Source organism: Chroicocephalus ridibundus, chromosome 20, assembly GCF_963924245.1.
Source record: "Chroicocephalus ridibundus chromosome 20, bChrRid1.1, whole genome shotgun sequence".
Classification (NCBI taxonomy): Eukaryota; Metazoa; Chordata; class Aves; order Charadriiformes; family Laridae; genus Chroicocephalus; species Chroicocephalus ridibundus.
This window is the reverse complement of record NC_086303.1, coordinates 2473990-2487497: the sequence shown is the minus strand read 5'-3', so window position 1 is coordinate 2487497 and position 13508 is coordinate 2473990. Positions and strand designations below refer to the sequence as shown.

Here is a 13508-nt window from a genome sequence, read left to right as displayed (position 1 = left end):
ACACATCCTGTGCAGTAATGCAGCACCTTATGCTACAAAAACATAAAAGTCACATATGGAGTCAGGAAGCTCCCAAAATCCCAACACAAAACTGCGTTACACCACTGTGTCATCACCACCTAACACTTCACAGCATGCGACAGCAGCACACGCTCACTGTGGTTCTTATCGTCTGTGCTCATGGCTCACAGTAACACACAGACTTGGGGAAAAACTGCAGAACAGAAAACCTAATTATTTCCATTCTTAATATCCTGCAACCCTGGAATCCCAAATAGCTATGTAAATATGTTAACTCCAGGCAAGCAATATGACAGAAGCAAACCCATTTCTCCCTTTTACCAAATTACAATGCCTACCCTGCAGTTTAAGAATGCACACAGACCAGAAATTAAGCTGTTTCCGTTTGCTTCTTTGTAAGTCTCCTGGACAAAGTGGTCCAGGGTGCAATTAACTGATGCATACCTGCTGCGGCTACGAGAAAAGCTTCTCCTTCGTGGTGATCTAGAACCAGAAAAAGAGATGTGAGGCTTTTTATCAATTCTTTCAGCATTAATGGGGTGAGGCATTTCCCAACTTGTCAAACTCACTGTTGGGCCCAGGGAACGTGCCAAGAATAACTGGCATCCATCATCCAGTAAAAGGCATGAAAAGATTAGGCAGTAAAACAAAGCTCAGTGTGAACAGCACGTTTCCAACCACGAATTCACTTTAACTAAGAATGCTTCATAGCAGAGTTGTCCAATGCAACACTTTCCATTTCCACTAAATACACTGCCCAGAACACCACACCAAAGTCCCACAAGTGGTTCCAAAAAAAATAAAAAATAGCATAGACCAAATGTTTTGGAACCCATGCAAGCCAAAAAGGTCCATGACAAGACATAAGAGATACCAAGTGGAAAAAAAAGTGAAAATGAGCTCAGTGTCAATATTGATAATGCCATTAAGTGCTACATTAGAACTGCATATTTGTGATTGTCATTTTTAATGCCATAGAGTGTGTTTAGACTATTTCTTTAAAAAAAATAATAATAAAAAAATAACCTTAGCTCGGCCCAGTTCATCCCAAAAAGTAATTGTTTTAAGTTTTGAAAACTGTTAGTAAAACCATTTAAAGGTGATAGGATTTTTCTGGCAAGGAAAAGCTAAGTTTGTTAGAGCTTCATTAAAAATTTAGTTTGGCATCTCACATGCAAATATACTCGTTTTTACGTTATTCACAGTGTAAGAGCTTCCGTATCACCCTTAAAAGTTTTCTCAAGCAACATATGTACGTTACCACTCAATTATGCACAGCCAGCCTTTGATTGAGAAAAGTAATTACTTATAAGCCGCTTACTCCTTATTTTAACCAGCAGTAAACTGTATAAGCAGGAAAAACTTACTAGTTTTTGGTTTCAACAAGCTAGAAATGGTGAGGTGAGGCTGCCGGACTGACTGCCAAGAAGAATTTGCTGAAAAGGTTTTGCCAGATGTTGCGTTGTATTTAGTTGGTTGGCGAAGGGGGTGTTGTGGATTTTTCCTGCTTTTTTGTTAGCCGAAGGCTGCTGCTGTAGTTGTTGTGAAGACATTTGGTAAATAAACAGCTGAGCTGATTGGCCGGGAATGTGTGGGCGGTCGAGGTGGCTGCTGCCGATTTGGTTAAGGTTGGAGAGAAGGCTGAGAGAAAACAGCATGCTCGGGAACCAAAGGGCGGTGCAACCTGACGACTGGCCATGCCTGGGTCATGTGAAACGACACCAGCCAAGCTGAATGGGGCGCGCTGGTCACATGACGCTGAAAGGGCTAGTTGACTGGCTAATGCAGACTCAGAGGGTGGTGAGAAGAGACATGATGGTGACTCTGTAACGGGTTCATTTTTATTAATAGATGGACCAAAAAGCATAAAAAAAATGAAAAACAAGCCATCAGTACAACCATCTATTAGCTAACAAATACTCCTAATGTGTTATTTTTCAACAGCAAAAGGGTAAGCTTGACACCCTGACCTGAGGACTTCACTCACCTGCAACAGGTAAATTCAGTCCTGCAAAAACCACGTTGCAGACTTAAACTGCCAGACATGCTGGTCTGGGTCCAAGAACCTGTCAGTTACCAAAAATCCTGCTATCTTTTAGAGCTGCATTTGCAAACCTCAAGTGACAGGATCGCCACATGATGATTTAATTCCAAACTAACACTATAAAGTGTAAAGATTCTAGATGCTTAGAGCAACTGTTACTCGATCTATTATTAAACAGCTGCCTACTTGGAAAGTATTTAAATTGTGCAAACAAAGCGGAGAAACACATCTGTATGGAAATGCTAAGCTGCTGTATGTCATGTTTTGCCATTATGGAATAAAGGAAAGGAACAGCCTAAGTAGAAGTATTGGGAAGAAAGGGAAAGTGTGACTAGAAGATGAGCAGATTTTAGGAGGAACAAGGATAAGTCCAGGATAGAGGGCGCTGACTACCAACTTGCACAGTGACCTAAGGACAAAAGCCAACATTCAACACAACTTAAGTTCACCTCGATTTTGTGGGGTTTTGGGGTTTGTTTTTTTTTTTTTTGCATTTGCCATCTCCAAATTGTGATCAGATAGATGAATGTTATCCATCAACATGCTTTTAAAAAGCCTGCTTCTAGGATGCTAAGTGGTAACACTGCCAACAGCTCTATGAGTGTACTTTGACCTAGGGTACCTGCGACGGGGAGGAGGACTTCTTCTGCGATAGTCGTCTCGAGGACGCCTGCCCCAGGATGGAGGTGGACCACGGTTCCGACTCCGTTTCTCACCATTGGAAAGCTCCACTCTCACACGACACCCACAGAGGGTTCTGGGAAAGAGAGACTGACATTGGTTAGCGTGTCCAGGGACAAAAACATTCTGCCTATACACAGTATTCAGAGTCTAAAAATGTAGATCCCAGCATGACAGAGAAAAGGTCTGGCCACTTCTGAAAGCATGCCACACTATTAAAGCAGGCACAGAAGGAAGCAAGGATACTCTCCCTGATGAGTTTTGCCTCTTTATAGTAACACCATCTTGAATTTAATTAATGCTCATCAAGAGGTCCAAACCACCTCTAACTTGGGAATCCAACTCTAAAATGTAAAATTAACTATCCCAATGCTATTTTTGCACTATTAAGAAAGACTATCCTTATACCACTGTACAAATAAATATTGCATAACAAATGAGTCAAGTTTTTTGCCAGTTGAAGCTTCCCAATTTAAACTGTATTACTAACCCACAATTTCTCTTATTTTCACCAGGCAAGCCAAACACACAAGAAGCACATTTTACCTTCCATCTAGTTCTCTTACTGCATCAGCTGCATCTCGTGGATCTTCAAATTCCACGAAGGCAAAACCGGGAGGATTTCTTGCCACCCATACACTGCGCAGTGGTCCATAGTAGCCAAAAGCTCGCTCTAGTTCAGTTTTGTTGCCATTGTTTCCAAGGTTACCCACATAAACCTTGCAGTCCAGCGGACAAGAGTCACGATGCATCGCTAAGACAAAAAAGAAAGCTCATGTATATTTAACATATAGCAAGTGTTTATTCACTTACAGGGCAAATAGTTCTGTTGGTTGCTTTTCCCAGAAACTTCAACAGCGATATAATCTGACCGGATAAAAACATTAACCTGTGTGGAGGGGAGAGGGGGGCCGGGCGGGGGGGAGCGTTTAAAACCAAACAGGAGAGCTAGATGCTATATCATAATCGTGATTAAAATTCACTGCTTCAGGGAACTTCGTTAACTTTTAAGGCCCCAAACTCTGAAGCGGGGTGTGTTTCTCTGCGCCCCTCTCCCCTGCCCCTGGGTTACAGTGGGGGCCGGGCCTGCAGGGGGAGCGCTGGGCGGGAGAAGGGCTCCATTGTTCTCAGAGCGGGATTCCGGGGAGGCTGCACATGCCGAGAGAAGCAGCAGCGCCATCTCCAGCAGAGGCCACGCCGGGAGCGTTCGGGGAATCCCTCCAGAGAGTCTCCTTAGCGCTGCGTGAGGAACCAGCGCTCCCCCGGAGCGGGAAGGAAAGGCGCCACACCACCCCCGCGGCACCTCCCGCCCCGCCGCACCTCGCCTCACTGGCCGCAGAGAAAAGGCGGCGGAATGGGCCCTTCAAGGCAATCCGAGGCCTACCCGCCTTCTCCCCGCCCGGCTTTCCTCAGCGTGGCGGCTGCCACCGCCCGCGGCCCAGCTTTACAAAATGGCGGCTGCTCTTTGTTTGCCGCCACCGGGCCCCGCCGTTTCCATCCGCCCTGCCGGGGACCGAGACCGCGGGTGCCGCCTCCCCCCCGCCCTCCGAGGTGAAGATCCTCACCGATGCTAAGGGAGGGCGCGCGAAGGCAGCCCGCGCTATATTCGTAGCCGACTCGACCCTCAACGAGACTCCCGCTCCGCTTTTCCTCACTGGACAAAATGGCGGCCGGCGCCTACCCCGCCCGCCCTTATATACGGACAGCCCGCTCTCACGTGACGCCAACCGGCGGCAAATCAGAGGGCGCCGCCCCGCTGATTGACAGCTCGCATCGTCCCGCCGCCTGCGCGCGGCCCCAAACGGCAGCGGGCGGGCCTCTCCTCAGAGAGAACGGCGGGAGGCGCGGGGCCGCTGCTGCGGCCCAAAACCTCCGCGTTAGAGACCGATTATCGAGGGAAAACTTTAGCTCCCTGGAAACGGCAACACGCCCAGGGAGGCTGTTTTGCTGGATAAAAGGAGAAAGAAGGTTTTCTTTGCTCGTTGTGTCACTCTGATCCGGTGGGATACATTCAGGCCGTGTTTTTTAAGCATCATCCCCTCGTCCTTAGGGGAATGTATGAAAGCTTTGATTCACTAATAACCATTTCTTCCCATGGGCAGGGGCTTTAAATAAATGCGTCGAGCAAACCAGTGTTGACCCAGAGTTTTTGGTAAATTTTATGTCTGGGCTGCCACCTACTGAGGCACAAAAGGGGGAAGTGATATTTTTTTTTCAGCACTCAATAGAAAACGAGAGGACGTGAATTGGGGAATTTTAGTTACAGAGGGCATCGTTAGTGGTGTTGACGTGCTTTACTAAACTATCCTTCATTTAGCGAGGACATATAACGTGAGTTTTAACACCAGTTAAAAAAATAACTTGCTCCAGGGGGGTTGCCTTGGATAACAAACCTCTTGGTTATCAGGTAATGCGAGAAGCCCGTCCAGGGCTGTTGCTGCAATAACTTCCCCAAAGCTGTATCTGTAGGCTGTGCTTAATCCAGACTTTACCTTTTTGACTTGGGCCAGACAGACAAATTTATCTGGTACAAGTATAATTAATAATACTTAAACTAATATGACATGTGATAAGGCATTTTGAGTACAAATCAATGCACACGCACCGTGTTTTCCAAGCAGGAACTGTGCAGAGGCTGGGGCATCCTCAGTCTGCTTAGAACTGTACCAGCATGTAAAAAAAATTACTGGAATTAAAGACAACCAGCTGGTATAATTCATTAGAATTTTCCAAAATATTTTGCAGCATCCCTCATTATTTTTAAGAGCCTCTTCTCAGCAAAATCCTCCCAAGGGTCAAAATTGTCCAAACGAGGGAAAAACAACAAGGATTTTGAGGTAACTGATGCTCTAAAGTATTTTTGTCATGTGTACAATTATCTGCCAGTTACCAGCTTTTAATTAAAGAAATCTAATGCATTGTAATCTAAATTAGCTGATGGTTAATTTCCTGAGGCAACACAAATGAAATAATTCGAAGCTTACTTGGGGCTGTTCAGCCATTTCACTTTATGACTTCTTTCAGGTGGTGATTTCCCATGCTCGCCTCCCTTCTGGATTGGCGTCTGCAGCATGAACTAGATCCTGCCTCATATCACGTAACGCACATTCGAAACGTGATTTAAGTTTTGCAATAACGCAATGGTGTTATAAAGAAACTAAACGTGGCACATCACCGTGACAAAAGGCAGGGGTCAGAAGAGAGGCAACTGTATTCAGCCAAAACCCAACTCGTTTCCACAGCCGGCTTTAGGACGCCCCAACACAGCACTTCAGTAATCCAAAAGTCAGCATTTTGATTGTCCTCTGAAAAATGATACCCTGACACAGCTCTGAGCAGCACTATGTACGTGTACCTATATACATATAGGAAAGCTGCATCGTGTTACGTTACTTTCTTCCTTATGCCAAGTTTATAAGATAGTGTTTGAAAAATCCTGCTGCGTTGCAACTCTCTTGCTTTTGCAGTGAGAAAATGCCATTCATGTCCAATATTTATGAGATTGTACAGAACTTTTACATCAGATCTTCCATGGAAGGAAGGAGAGAACACTGACCGTACAAACAAGACCCAAATCTACTGTGAAGAGGTGGGCTTGACTGAAAAGGCACCTAACGCCTGCACAGCTATTTACGGGACCAGGATCCATGACCAGACTGACGGGAAGTAAGGTGTTACATTCAAGCTGCTATCGCCGTTTCTGAGATTTGAAATCTCACATAAGAAAATGAACATATTCTAGCCCTTATGCTTTGGCAGAAACCTCAGCTACGTGAGCCAAATTTAAGGGATACTTCAGGAAACAGACAATATTTACTAAGAATACGTCTATCAGCAATAGGATCTTAGAGTTGATCCTCAAGTGAACCTAGACATTAGCAAAAATACTTTTTTACTGGCATGATTCTATCTATAGAAAGATCTTTTGCTAGGAAATGTCATTACACGAAAACAACAGGAACTGGTCTGAGGGGGCAGGTTGACTGCACACAGTCATACCCCAGCCGGCTGTGTGAAGTTCTGGTGGATTCAACCCATTTTCACATCCTGCCAATTGACTAATCTCGATGAAGGCTATTTTCTAAAGAAACAGTAATTTACACTTGCCTGATCTTTAGATATGTTAAAACCAGCTTGCGTAAGCTTATTCCCACCGCGACTGCTCTTCTATTTACAGGGTATAAGTGCCTGTCCCTTATCCCCTCACTTTTAAAATGTATATGTTTTATACTGCGAAAGCTTTTAGCTGTGCCTCAGACCTTAGGTAAAGGGAGAGTGAAACAAGAGACTGTAATTTATACATCATAGACCTAAACTAAGACACAGCATCCAGTGCAGGGACACAGCGTGTCCAAGACTGAAGTACTTTGGGATTAGTTAGCAAGACATCCATTTTCTTGAATGACACGTCACTTGGAGACTCCAAGTTCCTCAGCCTTCATCCCCATCTTTCCAGGTGTGACCTTCTGTCGGTGGTGGGGTCCCACCTCCTTCTGCATCTTGTCCATCTTGGGGCCGGGTGTTGATCACAACCCCAGCCCCTGTGCTGGAAGCCCCATGACCTCTGTGCGGTGGCAGATGGAGGCACCCCTCTCAGGGCCAGCACACCATTTTGCTGTCACCACAAAGAAAGAAGAAATCCAGAAATCCAGACCAGCTCTTGGACAATTTGGTCCTTTTAGAAACTGTCCTGGTTTGAATGACACAGGACTAATTTCTCTTCTAATGCTTGGGAAAACTGCACTTTTAGAAGACTCTAGTGTCTGAATTTGTGAAAATATTCACTTTACAGCCAGCTCGGGTGTAGGGATTTCAAGGTCTCAGTGTTTTTGAGCTCACCAGGTGCGGGGATGAGGAGGAGCGAGACCCGGGCACTTGACCCAGGCTGCCAACAGGATTATTTCATACCGCCAATGTCACATTCAATATAAATTAGAAAGTTTGCTGAGGAGTTCCCTCTCTCTCTCCTGATGGCTGCCATCCTGAGCTGAGCACTCCTTGCGCCGGTGCCGGAGCCCTGAACCCTTCCCTTCCTCCCAAAGCCACAGCGCTCGCAGGGTCCCATGTTTGCTGTCCCTGCTGGGAGTGCATGGCTTCTGCTGATGGAATGGGCTGGGCGTAGTCCTTGTATATTTTATATTACTATTGGGAACAATATTGGTTCTTTAGTATTATTAATTATTTAGTCTTATCCTATTAAATCTGTTTATATTTCAACCTTCATGTTTCTTTGTTTTTCCCCGATTCCCCTTCCTGGCTGGGGAGGAGTCATTGGGTGATAGAATAATTGTCTAAACGACAATAAATTGTTATGGGTTTCTCAAACCATAACAGAAACACCTTCTTGATCCTACAGACATTAGCGACTGGGCACCCCGGTTAGTATAAAGTCTGGGGACAAGTTATCTGTGTCTCAGGTAACCTCGGGGCTCGGCTGCCTCTTGGGCAGGATTTGGGGCTGCCCCTGAACCGATGGGGCCGGCACCCACCTCCCCAGCCAAACCGAGCTGCGGGCACCAGATGGCGGCGTTTTCCTCTGGCAGGGCCCAGAGAGCTCCTCTCCATGGCAGGCAGGCCCCATGGCACTGCGGAACATCTCTCCTTTTATTCTTTTTCCTTTTTGTTTTCCTCAGATTGTTCTCAGCAGACTTCTCCCGGCACACCGCAACGCTGCCGAATGAACCGGGGATAAGCTCAGAGAGCCCAGGAGGCGTTAGAGAAGCAGCACAAGGGACTGGAGGCTTTGTCTCGGCTTCACCTGAATTTGTTTTGCACACAGAAAATATTACATCTGGAGACTATTTCGGGAAGGAAAGAGTCAGCCCCAGGCTTGGCTCCAGAGCAGGTTTTGCAGGACAATACACTTAACCTCACTACTGTGTTCAGTCTCGGGCGCTTCTGTAAATCTGGCTTGAAATCAGAAAATGGAAAATTCGAACAGTGAGCCTGACTCACTGCTGTTCAACTCTAATTTTAATTCCCTGGAAGATGGGAGTTCTCTCCAGGATGATGCAGTACGTAGTGGATTAGGTGCCAGGATTTAAAACTGCCCACGCAGTCCAGACGCTGGCCCTGCAGCCAACTCCCCCCAAATGCGATTACTTACGCCTCTCCGGATTGCACAAGACTGTCCCCCCCAGCAATAAGAAGGTGATACAGCAGAGCTATAAGCACCCAAACGGAGGGCAAGCCCGGAGCATGCTCTCTCTAGGAGCTGAATTTCATCTCCTTTAGATGGTTACGGAGACGATGCTGCTGGTGTCTCCTTCCTCCCGGGTCAGAGGGCTAGTGATGGCCCCTGCAGGGTGGAGTGATGTGGGTGTGGTGGTGCAAAAGTCTTGGTGGCCTCCGGGTTTGCTGCGAGGTGTCATTTCCTCTCATCTCGCAATTAGGGAGGCCAGAAAGGGAGAGCAGCCATTCATTAGCAGCTGCTTCACCAGCAGCTCAGGGGAACTATATTTACCATCCAAGTGTGGTCAAACAGTTTCCTCTCAACAGGGCGGTGTCTTTCTTTCCACACACCGTGCTGAACAGCTCATGTGAATTTTAGTCTGTTAGGCTAAGCGCAGTTACGGAAAAAAAATCCAAAAAAACACAGTAGGTTTTTACATTAGAGAAGCATGAAGCCTTCTGGAGCCCACACTCCTGTTACTGGTGAGTAACAAGAGAACGGCACGTGGAAAAAATTCATCAGATCTGTCCATTCATCTCCCTGCAGATAGAGGATTCCTTTGATGCAGTACAGTCTTTGTCTAATTAAGTTTTAAAATCCCAGGCAAGAGGATCCCCCTTGCCCTAACGAGGCTATTTGCACATTTTCTTTGCTTTCTGTTCCCTCCCCCCATTCCTTCTTCCCCCTCAACTGGGCCTCCAAGCTTTCTCTTTCCTTTTTCTCTCATGCTCTGCAGCAAGCCGTATTCCATCCTCCCCCACCTGGCTCGCCGGGGAGTGGACTGGAAAGCAAAACAAAAGAATCACTCACTGGGAAACTGTAATTTGCCCAGCCCTCCTCGCTCAAACCCTCCCACTGGAAAAGGTGATGGAACAGCAAAGGCACCCTCTAACGTGGAGTCAGGCCAGGAAAAGCTGGAGGGTGGGAGCGAGGGCTCTGAAGCCAAGGCTAAAACCTTTGATGGCTCCAAGTCTGCTTGGAGGAAGGCTCCGAGGTCACCAAACTCCAGTCAGCTGGCTTTGCTGGCTACTTCCCTGGCAAAATGGGCTCTTTGGCAGTGCCATGCTGCCCAGGGCTCTTGCAGAGAGCTAAAAATATTCCCACTAAAAAAGTCACCTGGGAGCACTGTTTGTACGATGTCTCCTTGTGAAATGAGCAACGTTCCCATCACAGTTAGAAGTATCACCTACCATGTGTGTGGCTGTGGTATAAGCTGTGCAATGAACACTTTTTATATTTTCTTTAGCAATACTGCAAAGCATAGAAATCAATCCCTGCAAGCGTCTCTTCCCCACAGCGCTGCTAGTGCCAATAAGTCCTTGCGCCGGGTCCTCCTCAAAGATATATCGTAACTTCAGCGCGGTCCGTCCTCAGGTACACCCCTCAGGGAGATGGTACAAAGTCACATCCAAGGTTATTTTGACTTCTTCTCAGTCCTTAGGTGGAAAGAAATACGCAGTGGAAGAGCGTAGCCATGGCAATGCGGTTTGGCCATCACGGAATGCTTCAAGTGCCCATTTACCGATTCCATGTCAGCGTGTCCGGCTGGCCCACAGTCCCTCGGATTAATGCGATATTAGTTCTTCCGCTGGAGATGCAGTAACTGCATTCAGTGAAAACCCATTATATATAACGGAGACTCGAAAAGTTCAAGGATGAATTAGACCAGATGTTTTGGACATGACTTATTAGCTTATGGGACATGACTTTGGACGCTTATTAGCCCTTGAAAATGTAACTAAGAAACCTGGGTTTCACAGGCAGATAATTCAGTGTAACTGCAGCGTAACCGCTACCCTGGCAACTAAGATGCGACACAGGCCCCTGTTTTACCAATATTTAACAAATGTCATCTTTAATTGGTGATACACTTTGTTCGCTTTAATGAGTGACACTCTCCTTAACAATTGGGACTCGCGTAATGAAATCAGGAACGCTTATTTGATTGCTCTGAAATAGAGGGGCTTAAAACAAGCTGTCATGAGGAATATAATAAAAAGCAATTTGATGTCCAGAGAAGCTGCGAGAAGAGATGGTTGTGCGAGCCTTGCTAATGGGGCCTGTCTCCGTTAGGACAACGTGCTTTTGTTCACCTGAGACTGGCTTTAAGGGGAAGGTATGGCTGTGCCTATGTGAAAGGAATCGGTAGCTCCTGATAACACTAAGCAAATTATCTTTTCAGTCCTTCCAGGGAATTTTTTCTCAGAGGTGATAAATACATTCACTTTCTTTCACTTTGAGAAATAGGAACCGGTCCTCTCAAATAGCCTGGTGTTGCAGCCTAGTGGTCCAGCCGCACCCTGAGTATCCAAATTCTATTGAAATTACCTGCACAGAGATCATAAACTGAGTATCAAACCTCACACGGCATCAAGTCGTATGGTTTCAAAGCGTATCAGAATTCGGCTTTTTGCCTGAGCTGCTACTTGCCTTTTTATTGTTTAGTCCGTTGATAAGTCTTTTCTGTATCTCCCCAGTTTCCAAGATTTAAAACAAGTACGTTTATTGTACAATCAACGGGTTTAAATGAAATCTGTCCTGAACATTAAAATCCACTGGGATCATATTTACCAGATTCTCTGTGAGTAACTGTCCCGTTTTGCTGATTGTCTGATAACTGGCATTACAGAGTTCATCGCTATTATTTAGATTCCTCCTACACAACGTTAGCGTCCTATATGGGGGTCCGTGAGGACAGCGAAGGAGAGAGACCTCTTTACCAGAGACAGTTTTCCTGATCAACCCTGGAACTACAGGTTTGAATTTCCTTTTGCCATCAACTCGGGGCACAGGAACGTTGTGTTAGAATAAAAAGTTCTCATGGAAGAGGAGAGCCAGCAAAGGAGTAAGATACTGTCCCCAAACTTGTGATCTTTTCCTTAGTCACAGCTGAAGGGAACATTTTAGAATCCGAGATTTATTATCGCTGGAACCAGGGAGCTGTCTCATTTCAGTGACACGAGAGGAAAGGTCTTAGTCACAAAGTGCTGTAGAGATCATTTCTATTGTTTCTGTGGTTTCTGGGCAGGTATAAAAGAAGGTGAAAGGCAGCCGTTGTCATTGCAACTGGAACGTCACGAGAAGACTGGCAAGGAGACACATCTGTGCAGATCAGAACTTCACCGTGATCTCTACAAGACCATCAGTAAGTAGATAATGTTACTTTTGTAACTGGAAGATGCTTTTTAATTAATACATAGTTTATTGTTGATCACAATAGGAAAGTATAGCTTATCCGTTACGTATGAGCACAAGTTCTACATTAGCATAACCTAGACTATCACATAGCATGTAAATACACATATGTCTATATTTACGTTTATATAGCTATATTTAATGGAGAAAATTTAAAATTGGAACTAGTACCTACTTGTTCTTTCATGTCGAGTTTAATTTGAACATATTGTCCAAGGAAATTACTCACAAATTAGTGGAGCAGACTTACATTAAGAACAAGCTTAATTTTTACAACCAAATGTATAATTTGCCTTTCTATCCAGTCATTGACAAGTCAATATTCAAGTTAGTATAAAGAAAAGTAATTTTTCGTTAAGCCAAACTGCTTCTGCACGAAAAGAAGTATATATTAAAAAAAATTAGTAGCCTCATTATATGGGTACGTATGTTTACTATTCTTACAATACAATTTAAATGCTCTAACTTTTGTTTTGTTGTCCATCTAGGTTTGGATGTAACAATTCATACAGGATTTGCTAGTAAATAAATAACAGGACAGGCTAAATAAATAACGGGAACGAGCCAATCCTAAAAGCAGGGTACAGTCATTAGTGTAAAAAAATTGCAGAAATTTTAAGGATAGACCTGGCATTAAAGGAGCAGTGGGCTTGAAAGGATGGGCAGACAGAGGTGTACCAATGCCAGGAGCAGGTATAGAACTGCGTGCAGTTATAACTTAGATGGAAATAATCCTTGCACAATTACATTTTCTAGTTGTCACTTCCTTAAGCCAGACATCCACTTTTTTTTTTTTTTTTTTTTTACAGAAAAGAAACCCAATGTCAGTCTAATATCATGCTCGTGCAGTGGCAGATGGATGTCAGCACTTGTACTGCTCGTGGACAAGGCTGCATTATTAAAGGTCCGAATCCCAGGGCTGTGCGCACCTTTTAACTCGAACTGCATGGTCCAGTCTTAAACGATTTTTGAGTTTCGTGACAGATTTCTTAGGCAGCAACCCTGATCTTTTGGTTAGATTTCTGCTAAGTTTTTTATCAGGAAGGTCTCTTGACAGGTCTAAATGAAATAATCTCTTGTGCTTGCAAATGCTTAAGAGCGGGAAGTAGCATACTGAGAGGCAAGAGCGGAAAAGGTGATTAGGACTCTTAGCAAGGAAATGTAGAAAATATGCTATGAAATCTATTGATTTTTTACTGACGTATGTTACAAATCCACACATCTGATGTTCTGGGAGTTCCTGGGATGATGTACCATAGTACAACATTCCGCTTTTACCGGTGCTTAAAGGCTGAAATTCATTTTGTCAGGTGAAAGAAAGAACAGAGGAAAAAAAGATTTTTGATCATACTGTCAGCTTCTCCTCCCGTGGAGCAGATTTAAAGAAGAGAGAAA

General features: G+C 44.9%; 1 protein-coding gene across 3 annotated transcripts; it reads right to left on the bottom strand.

Moving 5' to 3' along the window:
• Nucleotides 1-6: 6 nt before the first annotated feature.
• Nucleotides 7-4438, bottom strand: SRSF3 (serine and arginine rich splicing factor 3). 3 transcript variants are annotated; one of them, XR_010073827.1, is made up of 5 exons: nt 4312-4438; nt 3293-3500; nt 2688-2822; nt 1389-1845; nt 365-504 (listed from the first exon to the last, which is right to left on the bottom strand). XR_010073827.1 is itself a non-coding variant. In XM_063356727.1 (4 exons), the coding sequence occupies exons 2-4, from the start codon at nt 3496-3498 to the stop codon at nt 339-341; spliced, it is 507 nt and encodes a 168-aa protein (XP_063212797.1). In that variant the 5' UTR covers nt 3499-3500; nt 4312-4438; the 3' UTR covers nt 7-338. The 3 variants fall into 3 exon arrangements, 2 of the variants coding, with proteins under 2 accessions (XP_063212797.1, XP_063212798.1); XM_063356727.1 differs by lacking the exon at nt 1389-1845 and having other exon boundaries at nt 7-504; XM_063356728.1 differs by lacking the exon at nt 365-504 and having other exon boundaries at nt 511-1845.
• Between the last annotated feature and the right edge of the window lie 9070 nt (nt 4439-13508).

Coding starts and splice junctions, on each gene's coding strand:
- SRSF3 (XM_063356727.1), bottom strand. CDS start 3,498: ATGCATCGTGACTCTTGTCCGCTGGACTGCAAGGTTTATGTGGGTAAC. Junction 2,823..3,292: donor GTAAGAGAACTAGATGGAAG/GTAAAATGTGCT, acceptor TCTCTTTCCCAG/AACCCTCTGTGGGTGTCGTG. Junction 505..2,687: donor AGTCCTCCTCCCCGTCGCAG/GTACCCTAGGTC, acceptor TTCTGGTTCTAG/ATCACCACGAAGGAGAAGCT.